The sequence below is a fragment of the Leptonotus elevatus genome, chromosome 21, assembly GCF_054856555.1.
Source record: "Leptonotus elevatus isolate MCC_2025b chromosome 21, RoL_Lele_1.0, whole genome shotgun sequence".
In the NCBI taxonomy this organism is placed as follows: Eukaryota; Metazoa; Chordata; class Actinopteri; order Syngnathiformes; family Syngnathidae; genus Leptonotus; species Leptonotus elevatus.
Genome location: NC_141259.1, coordinates 3,347,487 through 3,375,041, shown reverse-complemented (window position 1 = coordinate 3,375,041; position 27,555 = coordinate 3,347,487). Strand labels below are relative to the sequence as shown.

The window sequence follows — 27,555 nt, the reverse complement described above, 5'->3', positions numbered from 1 at the left end:
ACTTTGGCCAAGATTTTCGCCATTAATATTCGCCGGGCACTCGTCAAACGGGTTGGGGTGGGGGGGGAGTGATGCAGTGGACGAAGGGATGGCAAATTTAAATGATCAAAATTTTATGATCTCAAGAAAAACTGAAAATGCGAACATCTTTGCTACATTTATTGGACTATGGATGGATGTAGTCTATCCCAGCTGGCTTCGGGCAGTATGCGGAGTTTACCCTGAACTGGTTGCCAGACAATTGTAGAGACGAACAACCATCCACAATATGGACAATTTGGAGTGTTCAAATAACCTGACATGCATGTCTTTAGAATGTGGGAGGAAACCGGAGTACCCGGAGAAAACCCACGCAAGCACGGGGAGAACATGCAAACTCCACCCAGGAAGGCCAAAGCCCGGACTCGATCTCACGTCCTCTGCACTGGGAGGCGGACGTGCTAACCAGTCATTCACCGTGCCACCCATAAATAAATAAAAATAATAATACATAAATAATTGTAGACATGCCATGCCATGCCACTACGATGCAGCACTGATTTGGGGTCAATAGGTCACATGACCTGGAATCTATTGAGCTAAAATGCAAATATTTGTTGAAAAAAAATCATCAAAAATAAGTGGAGACTTATTTTTAATGAATCTTTTTCAGCAAATATTAGCATTTTTGCTCAATAGCCTTGAGGTCATGTGATCTATTGACCCAAAATTAGTACTGGCTCATAGTGGCATGTCTGCTAGATGATGCAAACCTCTTTTTTCTCCATTTCAACCTTTCCTTCATTTTAAATTAACTTAATATTGTACATATCAATGTTATTGATCAATACCAGGTCATGGAACCTATTCACCCCATAAGAGATCATAAACAGTGAAACGTGAATTGGTGCTGTGTTATAGTGAAACTGTCAATAGTAAAAACATATTTTAAACTGCTTTTCCACTCAATTTTATTTTGAAAAACGATCTTTTATTTTGAAAAACGGATGTCGTTCCTTCGAGCACACTACCGTAAATCCTAGAAAAGGGCGAATTTGAAATGAAGAGCGGCTGGCTTGTCTCCGTAAAAAGAAGAGGCGTCTAGCTTCCCCGCAGTCAAATGGCGAGCCGATGGCGGGAACATCCCAGCTACCGCTCGGCCTCAGCACCAAGAAGTCCACTCACCAGGTGGGCCACCACGCTCAACCAAAACATGCCACGAATCGCAAAGCTTCACTCTTGTTTGGCTTGTCGGCGGTCAAATCTCGCTTGCTTCCACACAAACCCGGAAATGTAGCGTGAATGAAATCCAACACGAGTGGGTGACGTCAGTACACTGGTGGTGCGTGCACTGCTGCGTTCAAGAGCGCCATAGAAAATTACCAACACATCTAAGTCCTGCTCAGTTACAACTTAAAGACCAAATGTGAAGTAAGGTTGGCCAACCATGTTTTTGAGTAATACCAATGACTAAAACCATTTTAAGCATATTTTCATTATTTTTTTTTAAACACAATCTTTCCAGGTACTTGACAACGAAAATGCTTTTCTTCGACAATCATCTGGAATCTTCGAAAATTACGTCATACAGGGGAGTTGTGAGGGCAGTTAGCCATTGTACTGAATTGTTGATTGTCCCCTTGCATTGTTATTCGGTAAGATGACACGGCGCTGTGTGGCGGTGTACTGTTCTCAGTCAAAACAAAAGTTGTGCGAGTGGCCAAAAGATAATAGGGCACGTAAATGGACCGTTTTCATCTGTGTGGGAGCATTTCTGCTGACGGACAGCGGAGCAGTGCCGACGTCTTGCTTGAGGACTTGCAGGCACGTGATCTGTGTCTATTGGGTTCTCATGCCTGCCAGTCTGCAATTAGGGCTGGGTTTCCTGTATAGTAGGCCGTATTGTGTCATTGCTTTGGCTTCATGTAATGGAACTGCTCGACTAGAGCAAGTTACGTCACAATTTGCATGGATGTGCAAGCTTGGGCTAAACGTGTATGCTTGCACTAATGTTTGAGCTTTCACAAAAGCGGTATCATTTCTGGAGAGCCGCACGGGAACGAAACTGACTCTGACACTACAATGTGTCACTACAATGACGAGAGAGGGAACCTGGCATTTGATGGAGAAGTAGCCCAGCTGTACGTTTCGTCTCCAATCCATGTCAGGTCGTCCGGGTGGGCACAACATTTTCAGCGTCCTGATCAGCATCTGGCTCGTACATATATGGTCCAAAATATAACATGCCAACCTCCTTCTCTTCCTCCAACTCTTCAAAGACTTGGACCTCCTCATTTAAGCTCAACATATCGCTTTCTGAATCTATTTTTGACTGGCTTTGTATACTTTCTGTATTGAGCTCTGCCATTGTTATCCCCGGTGTGATGTATCACTTCCGGGTTTGTCGGTCGCCAGGCTCTAACTTCGGAAAAACAATTGTTTTGTCAAATATACAAACTATTAATTATTTTTTAATGTTTTATTTTTTTTGGACAATGTTTAATTACTTCACTTGTTACCCTTTTTGGCATTTTATGAAATTACCTCACATTTGGTCTTTAAGATGTGCTTTGGAATATGGCACCGTCTGATTTAACGTGAATTGTGCTGTCATCTGTACCAATCTCACCTGGAGTTCAGTGATACACTGTATCTTTGGTCATCTACAACCCCCCAGAAATATTTTCTCATCGGATCTGTACGAATCATGTAGGTGACCTATTTTGGTTTCAAAATGCCGAATTTCGCCGAAAAGATTTTCATGTCTGTAGCTAGTTATTATTCCCTGCAAAGCTGCTTGTTATCAGTTACTAAATATGATTGAAAATTACATCTGATTTAGGCATAAAGACAATTTTTTAGTGTAGATGCAGATATGAAAAGGGTATTTAAAAAAAAGTAATAGACTCACAGGTCTGAGCAGATAGGCCAGGTTTGTCTCCTGGATGACTAAGAGTGGGAGCTGTGTCATAGACAGAGCGTGGTGGAGGGTCTCAACAGTAGCCATCGTCTGGTCAAATCTGCCCCCCAATCCACCCAGTGTCACAATGGCATCCACCTGCACATATAGCGTTCAATATTAGCATGGTTCGTTAATACAGTTGTGCTTATGAGCACAATGTAAATGTACAAAAGCTGAATGTTGCTGAATGACAAAAATTCAATCAGGCAGCAAAAAAAAAGAAAAAGAAGAAGATTATTTCGACTTAAAGCATTTCTTACACCTCTCAGCAATTACATCCTTATACAAAGTCCCCACGTAGTTTGGTCACAATAGTGCTGACAGCCTTTAAAACCCAAAAGAGTTAAGAGGGCAGAGGCGCTGTCAGAGGCTGACAGCTGCACACAAACTCTACTCAAATACTGCAAGGATTTGTTATTGACTTCATTTCCCAAGTTTTCTCTCCAAACACTGACCACAGACCATACAAAAAGTCAAGCATAACACATAATTGTGTGTTCAGTTAAATTTTGAGTCTGCTTCAACTTCCTAAAGGTAACAGGTATGCATGCATGATATTTCCAGTGTCCATTTAGCATTAGGAGCAAAATTATTCATATCGTGGGATAATTTAAAAATGTATTTACAATCTGCTTTATAATCAGCCCTCAGCGTGACTCACAAGAAAGTGAACTTTTTTTTCTTCCTCTTTTTGTTAATCCCTGTGTCCATGGTTATTATAGTTTTGGAATTTTCATTTTAGTTAAGTTTTTATTTCGTTTTGAGGTTTTGTGCTGCTAGATGACGTCACGTCTGTGTGACACACTTTCAAATGTCCTTATTCCGGTTAATTTTGAAATACATCTACTTAAAATCACATTTAAAATCATCCTTAAAGGCTAGTGAATGCATTAAATTAATTACCAAAGACTAAAACAATGGACATTTTTGCTACAATTATTATTACAATGATAGTTTTGTAAACCGAAAAATTTGTTTTAGTTAATTTTCGTTTTTTATTTTTAAACATTTTCGTTTTTATTTTATTTTGGTAACAAAATAGTTTTTTTAATTTTAGTTTTTGTTAACAAAAATAACCTTGCCTGTGTCATAGTTCCAGTGGCATTTTATGTGCTCTCGCTAGCTGGGGTGGTGTGGAAATTCATGTTAATGGAAAACATTTAGATTAGCGAAGCGTTTCAGAATGAATTGAGTTTGTGTTCCACTGTACATTTTAACGTAGTTCAAATTAAATTTTCATATTGTTTGTCAATAAAGGCATAACAAATGTTCTAAATTCTTAGTTGATTAGTGGTTTTGAAATTCTGGGCCGATCCTGCCTGGGTGTCGCCAGAAGACTATCGGGGAGGAGCAGAAGCTTCAGAAAAACAATGAAAATATACAGTATATTTTAAAACAGCTCCAGCTAGATTAAAGGCAAACATATTCTTATTTATCTATTTATTTATGGTCTGCGTTATAAGCAGATATTGTCACAAGGAAGGCACCACAAATTTGGTCGTTTGGGGTGTGTGGGTGGTGAGTTTTGAAAGTAGGGGAGATACGTCTTGCGTTGTAAGAGGCAAAGGCAATCCATGTAAATCTGCTTTGTTTATGCACATTGCATGCAGGATGAGGAAAGCATTATTTTTTAAAAAGTCAGTTTTTCCAGACTTTTTGGCATGTTTTTCTTCCAAGAAAACAGTGTGTTTTAACGGAGACACAACAAAGTTTATCATAAAAAATGAATGGGGACAAAGGCACTATGCTGTACAGTATATGGATGGACAGGTGAACACACAGCCACATGTACAATTATTTGTAGTACAAGTATTTGTTAACATATACTGATGCATGAAAAACTAAATTTCATCCATCCACTATAATCCACCAATTGCATCCCTTAATATCAAATCCAACACAATATCAGATAAATTGAAGAAATCCTGGGCAAAGCCGTGAGAAGGAAAACAGAAGTGTATCTTATATTAAAGCCTGACACCTAAAAAACAAACAGAAGATAATATATGGCAATCTGCATACATAGGAGATGACACATGCATTTTTGAGTATCTTTCATCATCTTGGAAAAGTGATTGTGGCACTCAACGTTGACTGGAACAACACACACACAACACAGGCTGCTAAGAAAATGGAAGGAATAGAGTAATTGAATGAGTACAAAAGAGGAGAGTGAGGCAGAGGGAAGACATACAAAGTAGCCTTCCTGTAATTGTAACATTTCACCTTTTTTTTCCAATGATAACTTTGACATATTTTCCTATATTCTGATCAAACTGTGAAAACAAGCTGTTTGATTTCTTGTAAATGTTACATTTGACACTAATTACATTTGATTTCGACTTTTCATTTTTGTGTAGTTGAGTGGGCAAGTAAGATTTTTTTCCAGTTATATACAAAACCCACATCCAATGAAGTTGTGATTTTGTGTAAAACATGAATAAAACAGAGTACAATAATTTGTAAATCCTTTTCAACCAACATTCAATTGAACAAAGACAAGATATTTAATGATCAAACTGATAAACTTTATTGTTTTGAATTTGATGCCTGCAACACGTTCCAAAAAAGCAGGGACCTGGGCATGTTTATCCTTCTACATCACATTTCCTTTAGCCAACACCCAAGCATTTGGAAACTGAGGACATTAATTGTTGAAGCTTTGCAAGTAAAATGATTTCCTCCTCCTCGACAGTCCAAGGTTTCCGTTGATGTATTTTGCGTTTAATAATGCAGCACACATTTTCAATGGAAGACAGGTCTGGACTGCTGGCAGGCCATTCTAGTAGTCACACTCTTACTACAAAGCCACATGCTGTTGTAACGTGCAGAATGTGGCTTGTCATTGTCTTGCTGAAATAAGGAAGGACATCCGTGAAAGAGCTGTTGCGTAAAGTTAAAGTACCACTGATTGTTACACCCACCTAAGTGGGGCAAAATTCGTTCTCCTGAGGGGGTGGTGAGCAGCAGCTGGGGCCGCGCTCGGTATACATTTGGTGATCGAACACCCCAATTCCAACCCTTAATGCTGAGTGTCAAGCAGGGCGGCATTGGGCCATTTTTATAGTCTTTGGTATGACCCGGCCGGGGATTGAACCCACAAATTCCCAGTCTCAGGGCGGATACTCTACCACTAGGCCACTAAGCAGGTGGACAGCAGCATAGTATGTTGCTCCAAAACCTGTTTGTACCTTTCAGCATTGCCTTCAGAAATGTTGTTGGCCTTGCCATGGGCACTAAGACACGCTCATGCCATTTCAGATGCTGTTTTTAACTTTGAGCTGATAACAGTCACAATGGTCCTTTTTGGGCTTGGAGAACACTATCAACATACATGATTTCCCAAAACAATTTGAAATGTGGACTCATCAAACAGCACGCTTTTCCACTTTGCATCAGTCCATCTCAGAGGAGTCTGGGCTCAGAGAAGTTTCTGGGTGTTGCTGATATATGGCTTTTGCTTTTCATAGTAGAGTTTAAACTTGCATTTGAAGATGTAGCAACAGTGTTAACTGGCATTGGTTTTCTGAAGTGTTCCTGAACCCAATTGGCAGTATCCTTTACACGATGACACCGTTTAAAACAAAAAAAATGCAGTATCGCCTGAGGGATTGAAAGTCAGCGACATTCAATGTGGTGAACCTCGCCCCATCCTTGTTTGTGAACAACTCAGTCTTTCTCGTGAAATCCTCAGTTTTTGCAGACTTTTGTTGCTCTGTCTAAGCTTTTGCTGGAACGTATTGCAGGAATCAAATTCAAAATGAGAGAATATTTGCAAAACCAAAAATAATAACATTAATCTCTTTAAACATTAAACTATCTTGTTTTTTTAGTGTATTCAATTGAATGAATCATTGTATTCAGTTTTTATTTAAATTTTACACAACATCCCAACTTCATTGGAATTGGGGTTGGTATTTCAAAGTCTCCATCCATCCATCCATCGAGGAATCAAGTTGATGAGCACAAAAAAGTTACTGTATGGGAAATAGCAGCGAGGGCTAGACTCAGGACAGAAGTGATTATTTGTGAACAACAGTAAGCAAGCGTACTACAGATGCATTATTTGCCTTGAGGTTGTTAATAGAGAAGTACAGAGAAGATTCAGAAGGACCTGCATTTTGTTTTTGGCAATCTAGAGAAAGCCCATGACAGGGTACTCAAAGAGGAACTGTGGTACTGCATGAGAAATTCTGGAGTGGCAGAGAAAAATGAAGAACAGTACAATATAAATATGAGGGTAGCAGAACAGCAGTGAAACAGTGTTGATGGTGGAGGTGGGACTGCATCAGGGATCTTCTCTAAGCCTCGTTTTCTTTACAATAGTGATGGAAAGGCTGACAGAAGAGGTTAGTATGGCAACCCTATACCCAAGGGCAGGGGTCTGCAACCTGCGGCTCTGGAGCCACATGGGGCTCTTTAGTCCCTCTCCCCCTCTCCTGTGGTTCCCTGTGGATCTCTTTAAAAAAAAAAATGCAGAAAATAAAACATATCTTTACATGTTTTTATTTTTTTGATAAAATATTCTATAAATGAATTAAAGATTTAGATCAAAGAAAATGAAAAATGACCTAGAAATGGAATAGCAGACAATTACCATAACATGTCTTTGGAAATGCCAAAAATGGCAGAGAATTGAATAAAAAGGTAGAAAACATTAAAAAAGTAGCAAGAAAATGTTCAAAAACAAAAAAAGAAATCCCTAAAATTACCATAAAATTTTCATAAAATTGCCAAATATGTCAGTAAGTTGATTTATGAAAAGGCAGGAAAGAAAATGTTCAAAAGTAACCATAAAAAAAAGAAATCCTGAAAATTACCATATGTCCATAAATTTGCCAAAAACGTCAGAAACTTAAAGAAGGAAGAAAGGCAGAAAATCACCATAAAATGTATTGGGAATAGGCAAAAAAGGCTGAATTATTTTTATTTTTTTAAAGGCAGAAAAAGTTCAAAAAGTAACTATAAAGTGTCCAAAAACAAAAGAAGAAATCCCCCAAAGTTACCATAAAATGTTGACAAAATTGCCAGAAAGATCAGAAAATTGATTTACGAAAAGGCAGGAAAGTAAAAAAAATCAGAAATTTGACAGAAAGGCAGCAAAGTGTAAAATTGTAAAGAAAAAAAAAGATTTTGATATTGGATAAAAGATATTGGATGCTGCATATTTTTGTGTTATGGTGCAGCTCTAAATATGCTTTGGGCCCTTTTTCCCTTTATTACAATCTTCAAATGTTTTGCGGCTCCAGATACATTTTGGGTGATTTATTTGGCCTAAAATGGCTCTTTTTAAAGGAAAGATTGCTGATCCCTGCCCAAGGGGTATGTAAGCTTATGAGTGAGTACACTGTATGTTGAAAAAAAAAGTTAAATGACAATAAAATCCAATATACTATGACAATTGTTTTAATATTTTCAGAGGTTGAAGTTGATATGAGTATAGATGGGCATGTGAATTTTGGTGATGAGTCGTAGCTGTTGTACATCTGCTGTTGTGTTCAACTTCAAAAGTTTACATACTCCAAGGGTATGTAAACTTTCAAGCACAACTGTATGTGCGTGAATTAGACGGCTCGAGGAGGAAGAGCAAGGATACAGGGAGGAGTCTGGCAAGGAAGTGAAGAAAGAGATCCAAGCAGGTGTGTTAATAGGATGTGACTCAATAGTCTTTGCTTGGATGAAGGGGAAAGTTTAGAAGATAGTGGTGAGGCCATGATGTAAGGATTAGAGACAGTGTCACTGAAGAAATGACAGGAAGCAGAGCTCATCAGATGGACAGCCAAGATTGAATGTTTTGGGGAGAAAGTTCGAGACAGCCGACAGATGGTTTGGATACATCTGGAAGAGAAAGAGAGAGAGAGTATTTCAGGAGTAGGTTGATGAGGATGGAGCTGCTGGGAAAGAGAGCAAGAGAAAGACCTAAGAGAAGGTTGATGGATGCAGTGAGGGAAGACATGAGGGCAGTTGTTCTGAGAAAGTCTGCTGAGTTGACATTTGTACATTACAAAAATGTAATATATTTAATATTTCCTTCATCAAAAAAGAGGAAATGCTTAACTCTTTGACCACCAAAAACGTTTAATAACGTTTAGTAAAATCCAAATGAGTGCCGCCAAAGACGTTAAAAGATGTTCACTTAGTTTTTTTTGTTTTTGTTTTGGAAACGGGTGGAGGAAAGCCTTGGCAAGCTGTGGTGAAAGTATCAAGCAGATCGGGTTAGTATAATTACTATTTTTGGGCACAAGATGGCAGCGATGACTCTCTTTGGACAAGATCGGGTAGGAGTCAGTAGAAGACGTGAGGCGGAGCTAGAGTGTTGAGGGGAGAATGGCTGAGGAGGCGAAAATGGCAACCGGTTGCAAGCAGCTCACGCTTGAGCATTTTTTTCAAAGACGAAAAGCATCGACCAATGCTAAAGAGCACATTGATGATGATGATGGTGACTCCGAGGTTGACGCCGAAGTTGGAAGCGTTGACGCCGAAGTTGGAAGCGTTGATGCGGCGGCTTCGATCACGTCGTAAAGCCTCACCGGCTAGCGATGCTAACGGCGGAAAACGTGGTGCACAACCGAGCACTTCTGTACAGGCGGACGTTCAATCGGACGATGAAGAGTACCCCGAGTCCAATGCATATTCATCGGAGGAGTGGGTACAGTCTGATCACGGAGAAGACACTGGTTCTGGACTACGATGCCACCATGAATGGAGTGGATAAGATGGATCAGAACATCTCTTACCACCCGGTATATGAACTGAAGGACATGAGGAAGCCAGACGTAACACCAGGTATCATGATCTTGAGAGTAGACTTGATGACAACATGGCCAAACACACACTGCAGTATATACCTGCTACTCCCCGGAAAAAAAGGCCGGCAAGAAAGTGCACGCGAAGGGGCAATCGCAGTGAAACTAATCTGTGGTGCAAATCCTGCTGCGTCCCCTTGCACGCAGGGGAGTTTTACACAATATACCTCACAAAAAGAAAAACTGTGTAGTTGAAACATCCACACAATTGTAAATAGTACCACAGTTGCACACATTTGTAAATGTAAATGCCAAATTGTTTTGTCAAATAGTTACACTGTTGAATGTAAATAAACATATTTTGCTATCAAAAAACACTTTTTCATTGTTGGTGGTAGTGTTTTACAGAAGTAAAGCACTGTTTAGGTGTTTGTGGCATCATTCATGGAAAAAAAAAGGTGTCAAATTCACTAGAGTGCATGAAATAATATCGTTTCACAAAAAGCTTGATTTCTCGGTATTTTGGTCCAAAACAGAGCATTTGGGTGAAACTAAGCTATTTCCTATTGTTGATTACTGAAAAACGGAATAAGGTAGAAACAAACTTTTTTATTCTGATGAAAGATGAGAGTTCAATCTTTCATTTGGTAGTATCTGTGTTTCCATAGTCCAAACACAACATTTTCTGTGGAACTTGAAAGATCAGTCAAAATGCTTAAATCAGCTGGCACCCACATATCCTCTTTTCTGAAAATGCTTTGCAGTCAAAGAGTTAATAACTCCGCTGTACAAGCTCCAAAAAATCCCAAACTTCTCATGCATCTTAATAGCCATGGCCTGAAAACATTTATATGATAATATTCGGTTATACATGTAGCGCCACCTAGTGGTGACAAGAAATATCATACTTTACATTTGTATCTATTGTGCAGAGCCCATTTGAGGGATCCAGTTGAAATTTTGTCAGAAAAGCCTTAAGATGTTGATCATGCCCCACACCGAATATCGTAACTTTTCGCCAAAGGGCGTGGCCGTTACGGTGCCGCAAAGTCTGATGATTCACCGTGACAATAAAAGCTGTTAACTTGACCCAGATGATCCTATCTTCTCAAAATTTCCCACATTTGATGAGAGTCCAGGTATGAATACATCTACGAACTTATATTTAGTCGTTCTGATAGCGCCACCTACTGGCATTTTTTTTATTTAATTGTTTTACATTTTTTCTTCTACTTTTATCTCCAACCACGTTAACTGGATCTACCTCATATTTGCTCAGAAGAGTGTTAAGGCTTTCATGATGTCATAACACAAATTTTGTGAGTTTTCACTAATTGCGTGTGGCAAGGTACTGTTTGGCAAGAAAAATTTTGAGGGCTTTAACATGCACAGAAACTCATGAAACTTGGCACACACATCTGGCCTGGCAAAATGAGCAGTATTTTATCATGTATTTTATCATGTATTTTATATATATATATATATATATATATATATATATATATATATATATATATATATATATATATATATATATATATATATATATATAATTTGAAAACAATGCCAATAGGGGAAACTCATTGGGTCTTATCATTGACCAAAAAGCTTTACACACTAATCACACCTGGCAAAAAAAAATCCATATGTAAAGGTTTATTATGCCATTTTCAACGAAATTCTGCTTCCAATGTGCCACTACCCCAACGTGCCAGTACCTCAACTTGCAAGTACCCCAAAGTGGCCCGGGCTGCGAGGGCCCTTTATAGCTGCCCGCAGCTCTAGTTATCTTTGAATCTGATACCCAACCCAAATGTCTTCAGTATACAACAAAATAAAAGACTTGACCATGCTGTTCCAATACTTTTGGAGGTAACTGTATGCTCTCATTGTTCATGTAGGTGTAATGGCCATTCCTCCCTACATGCAAGGCAGCTTTATTCATCTAGCACATTTCACACACAAGGTAACTCAATGTGCTAAATTAAAACTACAACATTTAAAAACATTTATAAACAAAGAACTAAAGACATTTTAAAAACAAAGTACAGAAATACAAGACAGCTTACTAATATAACTAAAATAATGTTTGGTTAAAATAACTCAATTATAAGCATGAGAAAGAAACAAGGGGCTGAATTAACTTCCGTCTTCCATGTCTGTACAACAAAACAGGCAAATGCTGCATCACCATGTTTACTTTGAACTTTGGGCTCCACTATTTGACCCAAGACTGCAGACCTCAGAGCCCTACTGGGTTTACTGCATATACCATTAGCATTTGTATTCAGGACCTAAATCATTCAGTGATTTAGACCAGTAGCAGAACTTTAGAGTCTATTTTACAGCTGGCTGGGAGCCCATGTAAATACTTTAGAAAGGGTGTAATGTGCTTTGATCTCTTGTTCTGTTTAGAAGCCTAAAAGTCTACTGAAGATAAAAACATAGATGCGTTTCTCCTGGTCTGCTTAGAACATGCAACCCTTCACTGTGGAAATGTTCTTCAGATTTTAGGCTGTTTTTGTGATTGATTTTATATGACTGTTGAAAGCTTTTGGTAATAGCTTTGGCATGGATCCAGCAAAACTAAACATCTGCACTTGGATATGAATTGTTTTTAATTTTTTGCATTCAAAAACCATGTTGTTGTTAATGATATAAGTGAAACTGTCACCTGCAGATTCCTTTGTTTAATCTCCTCCACCATGATGACAAGACACTTGGTATAGTCTGTAAGATCCTGGTCACTTGTTTCTATCAGTCGGCACCCCTACATATAATACAAAAAAAAAAATAGAGAGACATGGATTACAGCAAAACAAAAATGCAGAAAGAGACAAGGCAAAATATATATGAAAATGCTGTATGATACAGTGAATACCAGCATATTTGCAGTTCCGCATTTGTGGATTTTTTCACCCATTTGAATTTTTCTGTAAAATGTCAGAAAAAGACTGAAAATTCTTCTTCTTTTTGATATTTTTATTTATATTTATTATTATTATTATTTATTATTATTTATTATTTATATTCTTATTGAAATTACGATATTTTCGTAGTAAAATACTCTGTACAACATGGGGGATATTTATTGTATTGTAGCGTCTCTTTAATTGCGACAATAAACTGTCAGTGTTGGCCATAACCATGCCAAAGAAAACATAGAACTTGTTGCTTATGCTCAACCATACCTCTACAGCAGGAGGCAGATGGTTGTAGGCTGAAGTTACGCCTCTCAGCTCCCATTTTCCAGCCCCCGACTCACTTACCCAATCACAAATCTAACAGCAGCTGTGTCAGATTTATGATTCACTGTCAGCGGGAGAGGAGAGTTTTTCTACTGCGACTGCTCTGCTTACTATACTTTGGCCAAACGAGAGCTAAACACTTCATTTTAACAAGTGTAATCAATAACAACAGGTCAGTGCAATATTATTAAACATCAATGACCGCCAATTCAGGTTTTGTGTGAGTGGACACAGCATATTTGACTCAACAAACATGGCAGCACTGACCATTGCAGTGAAGCTAGCAGACAACATAGCAGCTGACTTTCCTACCAGCACAAGCCAGACCACAGCAAAAGGGTTGGTGACAGTAACTCCTCTGATTTTTTTAAGCAGTCAAACCTTCATTGTTATACACCAGACAGCACTACTACAGTAAGTCTTCTTCATCGTCAACATCATCATCATAATTGTTGACTTGTACTGTAGACTGTCTATGTGCTTGCTTAGCTATAAGCTGTTTACTATACTGTGTATTTAGTGATTACTTCACTTTGGGTTTATTTTTGTTTTACCTGTCTTTGCATGATTGATTTTTTTTCCTTATACGGCACTTTATATGAATCAGTGGTTGTTTTTAAGTGCTTTATAACGAAAGTTATCGTTCACCCATACACACATGGACACAATTATGCCTGCTGGTTGCCAATCATCCTCCCTCATCTCATCCATTCAGCCTTGCCTTGTTGTGTCTCTTGCTCACTCTTGTGGATGACAGTCTGTTCTTTCTCTTCCATTTTAATATAATTTTTCACCTTATCCAACAACTTATTTGACGAAATATCTCAAACCTCCCAATTGTTCTGCTCCTAAAGCATTACAGTTCTTTTTGTGCTCTGTGTTTCTGAATTAAAAATGATGACTACCACTGGGTGTACAGAACTGGGTGTGAGAAGATGATAAATGTGTTAATGAGTTTTTGGGAATGTGTAGTGAATGTTTTGTATTCAAAACCGTAAACATAGTACACATCAGTTTGGGTTTGATAACAGAAGTATAAACAATGTGACACAAATCACAAAGATCACATAGGATTGCATTTCTGTCACATGCATGGCAGCAAGTGGATCAGTGGATGAAACTGTACAGCAATGAAATAAAGTGAAGCACTTGTAGCAACAGCACTATAGAAATGCACAATGCAAATGTAATAATTTCCACGCCCAAATTTGCAATAATTTGATTATTTCCAACTTACCAAAAGGGTATATTATTAGTGTATGTAGTGGACAGCCTTTGGGCAGCAGTGCCTTTTGAACACTTTGTATAACTGGCATCAAACAAAAATGTGCCAAGTGAACGTTTTAGATACACTACAGTACATAACAGATGCACCAGATGGGACAAAATTATACTAGTGTATGGAAGAGGACAAATCTAATGTTAATGCATGTCTAAAGCACTTCTTTTAATGTACAAGTATGTAATATGGACAAAAGTATAGACACACTCCCATTACACCCACACAAAGCGAAAACGAAAATATGACATGGTGGTTGGTCTCTTCTTTGCATATCTAACAGTTACCACTCTTCCACTCTGACTATTTTGGAGTAGTCTGTATCAATTTTTAGACATTTATCCAGAAAAACTTTTGCAAAGATGCTGGAGTGTACAATGGCCTGGTTCACCATCCCCAACTTAATTCATCCCAAATTCCTCACCAAACTCATCCAACCAAGATACCAAAATGTTAAGATGAAAAGCACTAGCACTATCCCTTATTGATTATTGATCAAAAGGTGGATGTCAATACTTGTTTCTATACAGTTTAGTGCGAGTCTGGGCATTTGTGGTAAATTTCACTTACCTTGTCTGCAAAAAAGGCTCGGACCTCTGCAGTAATGGAGTCGAAATCACCACTGATATAGTCGGGGCGGAAGCTGGATGGAAGGATAGCAAACGAGTGTGAATGACAGAGAACGAAAAGTTGCAAGGATCACAAGAAAAACAGAGCGGGAACGAGTGTTCAACAGAGAGAAAAGTATTGTAGAAGAGAGAGACAGAGGTCATAAGGGCATGTGTCAGTACTTTGATATGAGCTGCAAGATTTGCCATGGGAAGACAGAGAGACATGAGGACAGACTGCTCTGTGACACTGCGCTTGGTTCTCATACATTTCCTTCAGAGTACATGTAAGGTAATGGACATCTACTTAAAGCAACATACGACACATTTCAAAGTAGCATTGGGGTCACATGGAAAGAAAAGTACAAGTAAAAAAACATTGCATAAAAGCAAGAATAAAGTTGTAATGTTCCAAGGACTTATAATCTATTTTAACCAAGGACTCTACTCTATTTCCCAACTTCCATGTCCCATCTCTGTTTGGGTGCTAACTCTGCACCTCACATGACGAACAAACCCAAAAAAGAGAAGACAACAGTTTATGTTCTTTCTCTTGATGGTGTCAAAGTTCAAAACACGACTATGTCATTGTTTGTGAAACCTAACCTTATATTTTAACTTGACAAGACCTTTGACAGTCTCTAACCTTTCCTCTTCTTGCAAGAATAAAACATATTGTTTATTACAGTAAGATACAAACCCTCAACTCCTTTATCTCTTTTAACTTGTTGCATGCTATTTAGGTATGCTAATGTGGAAGCATTTGATTTCAGTATCTGGTTGAGTTGAAAGAAAACATTTTTAAATGCTATCAACTTGCCTTAACATTAATGCACCGAGCACCTAGCTGTAATTCAAGCTTACACTTTAATTTCAGATAATACAAATTTACCTCCCAAATAGAGAGAAGGGTTACAAATGGAAGTAATATATGTTTACTATACAAAGCTTTCCTTGTTAGTACATACAATAAAAGAGGATTAAAACTGATAATTAAACAGGGCAGGAGGCTTGGGAGTCTACTTTGGTGTTTGGTTGTGTGCTCTGAATATTAATTCCACTCAACCAAATGTAACATTGTTTCTAGACAACATGCATTCTCACAGTATAGGAATTACTAAGGTTTGTTGCAGATATCATTTAAAGCACGCAAGCATTGTGTAAACCATTTCAGAGTGGAACATTTGTCATACGTACACAGATAACATGTCTGTACATTACATTTACGTGTGTTTATTTGTAAGAAGCAGGTCCACCCAGGAATATGATTGCTGCTATCTTGATGTGTGCACAAACAACATGATTTCATGGCTGGTTGAGTCGTGTGTGTACATGTATTCTTCCGGGGACCAGTTTCAGTTTCTTCAAACTCAGATGTGAGATGAGAGGAAAACTTTTTTCAGAAACCCTCAGTGACGGATATCACCTAGAATTGGGTCTAAATGTATTCAATTGGACATTTTGTTGTGATGACTGAGGTTTCAGTAATCATGATGACAGTGGATGTCCTAACAAGAATAGAGGCACAAGCAGGGATGTGTGTTTATTACACAACAGCAAGCATTAGGAACGACAATCTGGTTGGCTGAAAAGGAGAGTCAGAGGGATTATTGACTCCAACGCACTGCTCCAACATCACTGCTTTAGAGGACATCTGCATGGAGGAATGGGCCAAAATACCCCAGTGTGTGCAAATCTGGTGAAGACCTACAGTAAATGTTCGACCTTTGTCACTGGTAAGAGATTGTATTACAAATATTGATTTGAATTTTTGTTATCGACCAAATACTTATTTTCCACTATAATTTACAAATAAATTCTTTAAAAATTTAATTCCGTCTGTGACAGTTAACATGTACCTAAGATTTAAACTACAGACCTCCGTCTTTTTAAGTCAGAGAACTTGTACAATCAGGGGCGACTAAATACTTATTTATCCCACTGTATTTACACACAAACACACACATAGACAAATCAAAGAGAACCTTAGTAGATGGAGGAACGTGTCACATATGCCTCTAGAGCGGAAAGTTGCAGACCCCTGATTTAGAGTCTTCAGTGAACATAATGCATGTTTTTGGAATGTGGGAGGAAACTGGACTATCCAGAGAAAACCCATGCAAACTCCAACCTGGAAGGCCAAGGCCAGATACCCACACAACCTCTAAATTGTGAGGAGGTTGGGCTAACCAGTCATCCACCATGCCGCTATGCAGACAAAATGTGTATGCCAAACAAAATAACAAAAGGGCACGCTTTCTTTTAACAATAAAGGTATCCACAATAACCTTCATGTGATAGCTGGGATGAGACGAGATAGACTGAAGACTGATCTCACACGTCCTTGCACACAGATCCATGTAAAAGGCTCCATGGGTTCGTGTTTGCATCTAACAAGACATTGCTTCCACATTAATATCAACTGACAGTTTAATTTGAATTGGAAATAGAGCATTTTGCCTCCATTTTGATTGAGAGTGCTTTGTAGTGGGGTGGCTGTGATCTTTGTGTAGATTTGAGCAGGCATGCTTTCGTCGCTGGACTCTATATTAATAGAGTGGAGCCCGTGCACTGGGCATGAAAACAAGCACATCTCCATTCTCATGCCGAGGTAAGTCTATTTTAACTTCGACTGAGCTGCTGCGTCCATCGCTAATTTGGTCACAAAAACGAGACTAGGTTTTAGACTCGCTAAAACCAGGTCTAATGAGTAGTGCCGATGGTGCAATGCGATTTTGCTGGATTTAATCAAGGCGCGGGCAGACAGATTCAGCGCTCCGTGGACGTGAATGGTGGATTTAATTGGAACAATCTCTCTGAATCATTATGAAAATCCATTCATTGAAAAAATTATTGAGTGTTGGAGGTCGAGAAGTGCAAGGGGTTAACACAAACGCACGGTCGTGGGTCTCCAATTGCCCACATCCGATGTGCAGCCAACTATCCATCCATCCATCATCTGCCGCTTATCCGAGGTCGAGTCGGGGGGTGGGGGTGTAGCAGCTTTAGGAGGGAAGCCCAGACTTCATTCTCCCCAGCCACTTCAACCAGCTCCACCGGCGGGATCCCAAAGAGCTCCAAGGCCAGCCGAGAGACATAGTCTCTCCAGCGTGTCCTGGGTCGTCCTCGGGGCCTCACGCCGGTGGAACATGCCCGGAACACCTTTCCGGGGTGGCGTCCAGGAGGCATCCGAACCAGATACCCGAGCCACCTCAGCTGGTTCCTCCCAACGCGGAAGACAGCTCACGACCATAGGTGAGGGTAGGAACGTAGATCGACTGGTAAATTCTTCACCACAACGGACCGATACAGAGTCCGCATCACTGCAGACGCTGCACCGATCCGCCTGTTGATCTCCCGCTCCACCCTGCTCTCGCTTGTGAACAATACCCCAAAATACTTGAATTCCTCCACTTGGGGCAGGATCTCATCCCCGACCCGGAGAGAGCACGCCACCCTTTTCCGACTGAAAACCATGGTCTCAGATTTGGAGGTGCTGATCTTCATCCCAACTGCTTCACACTCGGCTGCAAACCGCTCCAGTGAGAGTTGGAGATCAAGGCTCAACAGCACCACATCATCTGCAAAAAGTAGCGATGCAATGCTGAGGCCACCAAAACTGACCCCCTCAACGCCTCGGCTGCACCTAGAAATTCTGTCCATAAAAGTTATGAACAGAATCGGTGACAAAGGGCAGCTTTGGCCCAGTCCAACCCTCACTGGAAACGAATCCGACTTACTACCGGCAATGCGGACCAAACTCTGACACCGATCGTAAATGGACCGAACAGCCCATATCAGGGGGCTCGGTACCCCGTACTCCCAATGCACCCCCCACAGGACTCCCCGAGGGACCTGGTCACACGCCTTCTCCAAATCCACAAAACACATGCAGCCAACTATATCATCCATAAGCGGAAATCTTGCAGTTTACCAGCTGCCAATGTCATGCATGGACCCTAGCGAGTCCATTTCAGTTTCTGCAAAGTGAAGCCCGCATACTCGGGTGCACTCTGATTGAATTGCAAATGAGGGATGCAGCTACGATTGGCTGGGAAAATGCTTTGTTTCATTAAACAAAGGTGCACAACAGCGCAAAAGCCCCATCACGGCCAATTCTATTGGCACAAAGTCTACGAAAATACCAAAAGAAAGAAAACTCCACCAATGCGCATAGCTAGACTGCACTTTGCATTAGGAATAAATATAGGGCCCTAAGTCAGTCTGTTCATCCCTCTCCACTATCTCTCTCTCTCTTTCTCTCCCTCTCCTGTGACTATAAGTATACCACTATGCTACCTTTCCCTGTTTTTTTCATCAATAGAGGAGACGTGGCTCTGATTCGTCCTGTTCAAATCAGAGAGGAGATGTCAAGTGCCACTCACGGGTGCACAGAAGCACTATAGGTTGAATTCAACTGGTTTGTTGTCTGGTTTTCTGATGTTTATCATTACAGAGATGAGAGCTAATTATTTCAAGAAGCATTGCCGACTGAAATGTTATTACAAAAACTTGAAAACAAAACATCTGTCAATGACCTATTCTCTTGCATATTAGTCCATCTCTTCTTCACATAGTGATAATGGGACATAGTCCTTAGCGTACAGTTCTAGAATATTTGCAACTGTCATTATCTATCAGGCTGCAACAGACATAAGTGATGCCCTGGTAGATGGTCAGGAGGTACTCATTGCTTCGATGGTGCATAATGAAAAAGTGCGCAAAATGACAATGCAAATAAATATATGTAATATATATGTTAGTATAAATGCAGAACACAAACCTTTTTATACATTACCGTACAATAATACTTAAACCATAGAGGACAGCATTGTAAAATTATTATGCTTGGTTGAGAAATAATATTGTTTATTCCAACACATTGGCCTGCTACTTGACACATTGTCTTATAGGTTCTCAGTATGTGTTGCTTAGCAACTTAGCACTACATATATGAAGTGAAAGGCCTGCAAATGCCCATCTTAATTTGCTATAAAAGTCTAATTGCAGGCACATGAATCTATTTTTATCACTCCCATTTCCATTTCTTGATTGCCAGGCAATTTAAGATCTCAGGCTGTGCAATATATGAAAGTACAATAAAATGGAAATACAATGGTAGATCTGGCCTACAGTTCCGTGAAAAAGTACTTAACATCTTCTTAAATTATATATTTTTTTGCATTGTTTCCCCACTTTAATGTTTAAGATCTTCAAACAAATGCACAGTAAATATCAGACAAAGAATCCAAGTAAAAATAAAAGGCAGCGGTGACTTTATTCATTCAGGGGAAAAATATTCAAAGCTAAGTGGCCCTGTATGGAAAATGTACTTCCCACCTAAATTTAATAAATGGTTGGGCGACCCTCAGTAGCAATGAGTCCAGCATTTTCTTCAACTGGCAAACATTCTTTCACATCTCTGCTGAGATATTTTGGTACTTCCTCTCAGAATTGCTTTAATTCAGCAACACTGGGGGACCTTTGTAAGATCTTTGAGCATATACAGTCTTTTTAAAGTCATGCCACCTCATTACAATCAGATTAAAGTCTGGACGTTGACTACACCACTCGTAAACCTTAATTTTATTATTATTTTTAAGCCATTCAGAACTTGACTTGCCAGTTGTCCCGCTGCTAATCCAAGTGCGCTTCAGCTTGAGGTCACAAATTGATGGCAAAATATTCTTCCTCAGTATTTTCTGCAGCAAGGTTCTATCAATCACAGCAGGTCGTCTAGGGGCCTCATTTATAAATCTGTGTGAAAACCTGTGCAGAAAAGTACGTATGAATGGAATTCAAACCTCACATACGCTGAAAAAAAGAGATTTATAAACCATGCGTAGACAGACACACATACGCAAACCTGTACGTAATTTCCCTTTATAAATGCCACACGATCCTAACCAGTGTGCGCAGCTGATTCCACGTCATTCCCCGCTTTAAGTTGAAAACAATCTTCTGTTTCAATTTAATTATAACAGTTTAGAAGGAAACCTGATTCACAGATCTCAACTCTGATTCTGAAAATAATTTTACGAACACGCGGAAAACTTAAAAGGATCGTTTTCCAACAAAGTCTACCCATTTCCCCCCATATTAGGCATTGCAAATGTACTCATAAATGGATTTGCGTATTCATAAGAAGCTTGTGTCAGTGAACAACAAATCAAAACAATGGACGGTCAGGGAAAGGCAAGAAAGAAGGCTAACTTCACCATGATGTACATAGATTTTTTGTGTGAATACATTTTTTTTTTTAAAAGATGTACATTGAAATCCTCATTGAAGAGGTTGAGTCACGGAAGGCCGTGATTAATGGCACACAGCATGGGGATCGCCAATAAAAGCAAGCAGGCCGAGTTGCGACGCAGGGCGCACAGTGGTAGATTAAAAAAAACAAAAACACAAAAACATAATAATAATAATAATTTGGTCTGATACAAAGGTGAGCATAAAAAAAATAAATTCACCAATTTTATTGTCTTTACTCAGACTTTACTAATGCACTAGGGAAATTGAGTTGTCACTGCAGAGGCAAAAATTAGGCGATCAATATTCTGCCTATTGTTATTATTATTAACATCTATTATTATTCCCAATGTGTTGCTTATGGATCTTCATCCAGCATCACGGCTGTGTGGATTGCATTGTGAACATTTATGACAGACTTTATTGACGCGTTTCTTTCTTTTATTCATATATTTGCAGGACAAAAGTCTAAAATTACATCAAGCTCCATAACAAAGATGCTTGTACCAGACTGTATTTTTCTAGCAAATTTTTATCCTTATTGTCTTGGTTCAACATATTAGTTTTATAAGACCAAAGAGGAGGTTTATGGATGTAGTTAAAGAGGACATGATGGTAGTTGGTGTGAGAGCAGAAGATGCAGAGGACAGGGTTAGATGGAGGCAACTGATTCGCTGTGGCGACTCCTGAAGGGAAAAGCCGAAATAAAAAGAAGAAGAAGAAGAAGATACTGTATTGGCATTTGTGCTGGCGGGCGGATGAAATTACTGTAGGCACGTATTGTTGCGCGGCGCGATGATGTAAAGCGTGCAGTATATGTCCTCATTCTTTGTCATTAATTTGATTTGCTGCATGAGGCTTTTACAAAATAGGTGACCAATGAGAGAAGAAGGGCATTTAAAATGTTCAAGTTCATTCTTGTGCTTTTTGCAGCGCGTGCTTGTGACATCGGAACAAATCTGGAGCAAAACAAAAAGTAATGTGACCCAACATCCAGCATACATGGCATTTGAGGAATCGAAATACACCAAAAAGCTGTGTGTGTCACTGTTTCCCATAACTTCAGAATGTGCAGACTGTGTACGGTTGGTGCAGACCCGATGTGGCGGTGCGTAAAGCTTCACGTTCAGTTTGTTTTCTATAAATACCACCTTTGGCGCAGAAATGTTAGTACGTAGAGTATTGGCCTCATTTTGATGGTACACAAGCTTTATGAATGAGACCCCAGGTCTTGGCGGAGCTAAACAGCCCCAGATAATCACACTAAAACCAGCATTTACTGTTAGTATGTTCTTTTTCTGACATGCTGTGCTACATGTATGGTAAAGGTAACGAGACACACACCTTCCAAAAATTTCAGCTCTCCTCTCATCAGTCCATAAAATAAAAATACTCTTATAAAAGTCTTGGGAATCATTCTGATTTTGTTTGTTTTTTGGGGTGGGGGGAGCATTGTTTTTTGCCTTGAAACTCTGCCACTGATGCCTTTTTTGCCCAGTGTCTCTATTGTTGAGTCATTAACACTAAACACCTTAACTGAAGCGAGGGAGGCCAGCACTTGTGGGTTGTTTGTCCTGGGTTGGGGCTATTTCTGTAGGACGACTGTTCACCACTGTACCATGTTTTCTTCATTTGTGGATAATGGCTTTCACTGTGGTTCCAGTTCAAAATATGTAAATACATTTATCTCTCATCTGCTTTTGAATTTCTTTGGATTGTGGAATTTTGTTGTAGCTTTTTGAGATGTTATGACTCACTTCATTCTGTAATACAGGGTCTATTTAAATGATTTCATTTGAATATGTGTGGAGATAATCAGGCTTGGCTGTAGTCAGTGAAAATGAACTGAGCTTTCAAAAAATATGATTGGGCACAGTTAATTCCTGATTTAGCACACATGTAGCTTTGAATATATATATAATAATATACCATAATAAATAAAATTATTTAAAAACTGCATTGTATGTTTACTTGGGTTATTTTGTCGCATATCTAATTTGTTTGATGATCTTAATTAAGCATAAAAGTTGGAAACTGCAAAAACATTTAGAAGAGGACAAAAACGTGTTCCACGACACTGTCGGCACAGGTGTATATGGATGGTTGAAAGTCAATACTGAGGACGAAACAACCATGCATTGATGTTCACATACACACATGTACACAGCTGTCCAATTACATTCAGCCATGATCCTCTACCTCTTCAATCATCTCTTGACTTTTTATACTCCCACGGAGGATTTGATTAGATGCACTAATTAGACAAATGTCATTTTGCAATTAGAAATAGGACCGGATACAAAGCTTGAGTCAGAGGAGAATCAGGGGCATCAAGGAGGGACTTCTCCACAAACACCTGAGGCCCCATGAAAACGGTTTTATTACAGAGATATCATAACAATTAGACAGTTGATGATACTGAGGAAAATGGTAAGATTACCATTGTTTATTACATCTCTTGTAGTCAAGCTTAAACTATTCAAGGGCATTGAACAGGCTGTTGGGTGCATTTTAAATAAGATATAACGGTACATTTTGAGCCGCTCCATGATAACAGACTGGCCTTGCGTGACTGATGATCAGAGAAGTGAAAAACACACTCTTTGCAGCTCTAAATAGTCACATTTCAATCACATTTGGCAGATTCGGTACACTGAGCTAATGGCATAATAGATGTACGGTATATTTACATGCCCTATAACAGTGTGGAGAATGGGCTGATTTTGAATAACAAGAACCGAGAGTCAAGGTTTTTGTTTGTTTGTTTTATTAATTGTTGCCTTTCAGACACATTATTACAGGTTACATCGATCACATCATATCATTTGCAACATTGACATCCGAAAGAAGGGCTGACGGGTAGAAGCCATGGCTTATTAGTAACCCGTCCCCATCGATTCTTACTATACGCATCAGTCAGATATTGAAAGTCATTGATTCATATCGTTATCAATCCCAGACTTAAATCTACACACTCCTCGCTCAGTTTATGTTGAGTAATGTTTGAGTATAAGTTGCAGCTAGTACCAATAATTTGGAATTGTTAAACCGGTTCCCGGATGCCACCAACAGGCCCACTCAACCAGGCGAGTAGCCAAGGCAAGCGCATGCTCGTTCACCAGTACCGTCTTTGCTGACCTTGGATCAGCTTTCACACATGTTGTGGCTTCCAGAAGAGTAGATCGGCTTGCATTCTGCCCATTGCGTCCACAGCAATGTTCACTCGATTCTGGTCAGCTCAGCCACCATCCACCACTGTTGCCAGCATCCAGATGATGCTTAGATCTTGACACTCCCACCAAGGTTACCCACCAGCTGAGTAGGCCCCGCCGGCTCCATCCCGGAACCATGTTTACCAACCCATTGTAAATATTTACAGCAGATACATTGCAGCCACAATACAACCTAATCACGACAGCCTTGCATGTTACATCAAATGTCCAAACAGAAATACTGTAGAACCAATGTTTACATTCTTACAGGAGCAGCAATATATGTTATCAATGTAGGTGAATAAACAAAAGTTAACCTTGGCAGTAATCATATGCTATATTCACATTATTCAAATCATAACAGCGCCAATTTTGGGTTAATTAGTAATTAGTAATATATTACAATAATTTCATTTGGGTAAAACATAATCTACAATTTAATAATGTGAGTTACTGATTGAAGTTATTGTCTCTGAAACTACGCCAATTCTTCCACTGTTTTCAAGATCTGTATTTTCTTCTGAGAAGATGAGTCTTCTTTTGTTTGAATGATGATCCGACTGTTTTTTGTCCATGTGTTCTCGTTAAGTCAATTATTTCTCAATTGTCGCGCCCTTCTGGCAATGTCTGCATTTCGTTTTGTGAGATTTTCATTGACGTAGACATGTTTACCTTTAACCTTGTAGCGTTCAACAAAAGAGCAATCTTTATCTTCCTGTCAACAAACCTGATCAGAACTGCCGTAAGGTAGGTAGGTAAGGCTACAGAAGATGAGGCATGCTTGCATAGACATCATTATAGGAGGTTGAATTAAATACTGCTTCAAGTGTACTTGAGATTCAGCTGAAAATGGAACAAAACAGTGATGTGGGTTTCCAAGCAATTGATGACTGCTTGATGTGCTCCATGTGCACGATATATAATGATAATGATGCACAATATTCTGAATGTTAAAAAAAGGACAGGTACATGAGTAAAAGTCAATAGGAATAACATCACCTGATATGATATGAAAGAGCAAGAAAACAACCATATGAATGAAAGTAGAAGATGACAAAAAATAAGATTTTTTAAAAAGAAATCAATATTGTGTGTGTTTGTATTATTTAATCTAAACTGCTTCAACTTTTGGAGGTCATCAAACCAAGTATAGCTCTGCAAACCTTTTATTTCACTAAATAAGTTCCACTTGAAGCAGGCAGACTGGTACACACGAATGATCGCCTGCTACTCTTTAAGGACATTGCTTCTGCAGAATAAGTTACCTTCATTTGCATTTCAGAGAAATATCCATTTATGTTTGTCCTTCAGAACGCAATCTTGCAGGTGCAGCATCTCAGTGGGCAATTGGAATGCAATAATTCCAACACAAATGTGACATAACTTCTATCCTCCCCAACATGAATGCAGCACTTCTTTCTGCTTTGCTGCCCCGTATTTAGGCAGCATCATTTGTCAGCTATTTACTTGCTTGCTGGGCTTCAGTGGACTAATCATTTTATGATATGGTTTGTGTGCAAGCAAAAGTGCAGATTAGGGTGTGCACTGATCTGAAAGCATATGACAAAAAAAATAACCCAGATTTGATACTTTAAGGTTGTTATACCCATGTTGTTGGCCAAGGGTGGATAAATCTTAGGGGTATTGTAGGACCTATATAAATACAAATGGCCTGAATTTCACTAAGAAGTTCTCTTTCTATATATTTTGCTCAAAAAAATAAAACTGTCAGTCATTTTCTATAACAATCCCCTTTGAAGCAATCAGTAAGTAACCCCGTATAGCTATATAATATACATATATCTACAAAATTGATACACACCCATGGTTTGCTGTGAGGTTAGTGACACAACTGGAGACAAACTTTGCAACATACAAAGGAATGTACTACACTATAAAGTGGAAGTATTTACTCATACTTTATGTAACATCGCTGTCGGGCAGAATCATCCCAGCTCTTTTCTGCAATTATTCTTCTGCAGACATCGTATTTAAGTCCTGATCTTCAAAGTGCCAATGTTTGCAAAATTAAGGAGGTTCTTTGAGTTTTCAGCCACACAAACTAATCAATCTTCCTCTCTTGTGTCTTTCTTTGTTATTATGTGAGGTGCCCGGACCCGAGGTGGCTCTGTTGCAGTAGATCACTGCCACTTAATCTATTTTACTCATGCAATGGAAATATCAGTAAAGCAAGGTCTTTTGGACAAGAATGATAATGTAGATGATTGAATAAAGGATGAAATCTTGTGGGACTCAGTTTCAAACCGACCTTGACTACTAAAATAAACCCCAAACTTGCTCATGTCCCTTAACGGTTGGAGAAAACGAGAGGTCGAACCCTCATTTTCATCAACAGCCTTTAAAAAACACACACTCATGTTCACACTCTACGCGTTAATGTGAAAGCCTGAACACTTCGGGGACCAAAGAGGCCCCAGATCCATCTCAGCGCTAACAGCAGTTTTCCATTAGACAGATACCCATACAGCATTTGGGTTCAAAATGTGCAAAAAACAGCCTTGGTATGATTTTCTTAGATACTGTACACATATAGTACAGAATGTGATAATAAGGCAAAAGGGGTGCTTTTTTTATTTTTATTTTTTACAATAGGCACATAGTAAACAAACAAGCAACCACAATTCAAGTATTTAAAGCCAGATTGTCCAGCCCCACTTCCTTGTAAAAAAATAAAATAAAATCACCCCATAATTACACAATGAATACAACACAACACAGTTATTATATATAAATGATGAAAATTGGCAGACTGACCTGTCACTTTTTCCAGTGACGTTATACAGATGATTGGCAGCACCATCAGCACATGCCGTCAAAAGAGCTACAAAGAGACAGCAAGATAAAGATAGACATGAGGGAAATGAAAAATAGATACATTGATGTGAACAGGACCTCAGTGTGTCATGATATCACATAGTTACTGTCACATGCATTACACTGGATGATGAAATACATGTGATGGTATTGGGAAGGTACTGTTGCAACATGTGCAGAATGTGGCTTAGCACTGTCTTACTGAAATAAGCAGGTACCCGGTACATCCTTAAAAAAGACGTTGCTTGGATGGCTGCATATTTTGCTTCATAGCCTTTATGTACCTTTCAGCATTAATGGTGCCTTCACAGATGTGCAAATTACCCTTGCCATGGGAACTAAAACACCCTCATATCGTCAGAGATACTGTTTTTTTTTTTTTTTACTTTGAGCTGAAGACAATCTGGAATGTCCTTTTCCTCTATGGCCACAAG

At 39.1% G+C, this 27,555-nt stretch overlaps 1 protein-coding gene across 5 annotated transcripts in view; it reads right to left on the bottom strand.

The window, feature by feature from the left end:
* Positions 1 to 27,555, bottom strand: part of tpk1 (thiamin pyrophosphokinase 1) — a 79,096-nt gene that overhangs the window by 24,958 nt on the left and 26,583 nt on the right. For 3 of the 5 annotated variants that reach the window (XM_086065939.1, XM_086065940.1, XM_086065941.1), the window contains exons 4-7: positions 27,062 to 27,128; positions 14,785 to 14,857; positions 12,362 to 12,457; positions 2,891 to 3,037 (exon numbers count right to left, since the gene is read on the bottom strand). In XM_086065939.1, the coding sequence (XP_085922065.1) occupies positions 2,891 to 3,037; positions 12,362 to 12,457; positions 14,785 to 14,857; positions 27,062 to 27,128 (383 nt within the window). The remainder of the gene's footprint in view (positions 1 to 2,890; positions 3,038 to 12,361; positions 12,458 to 14,784; positions 14,858 to 27,061; positions 27,129 to 27,555) is intronic. The other 2 variants (XM_086065942.1, XM_086065943.1) reach the window with 1 other exon arrangement.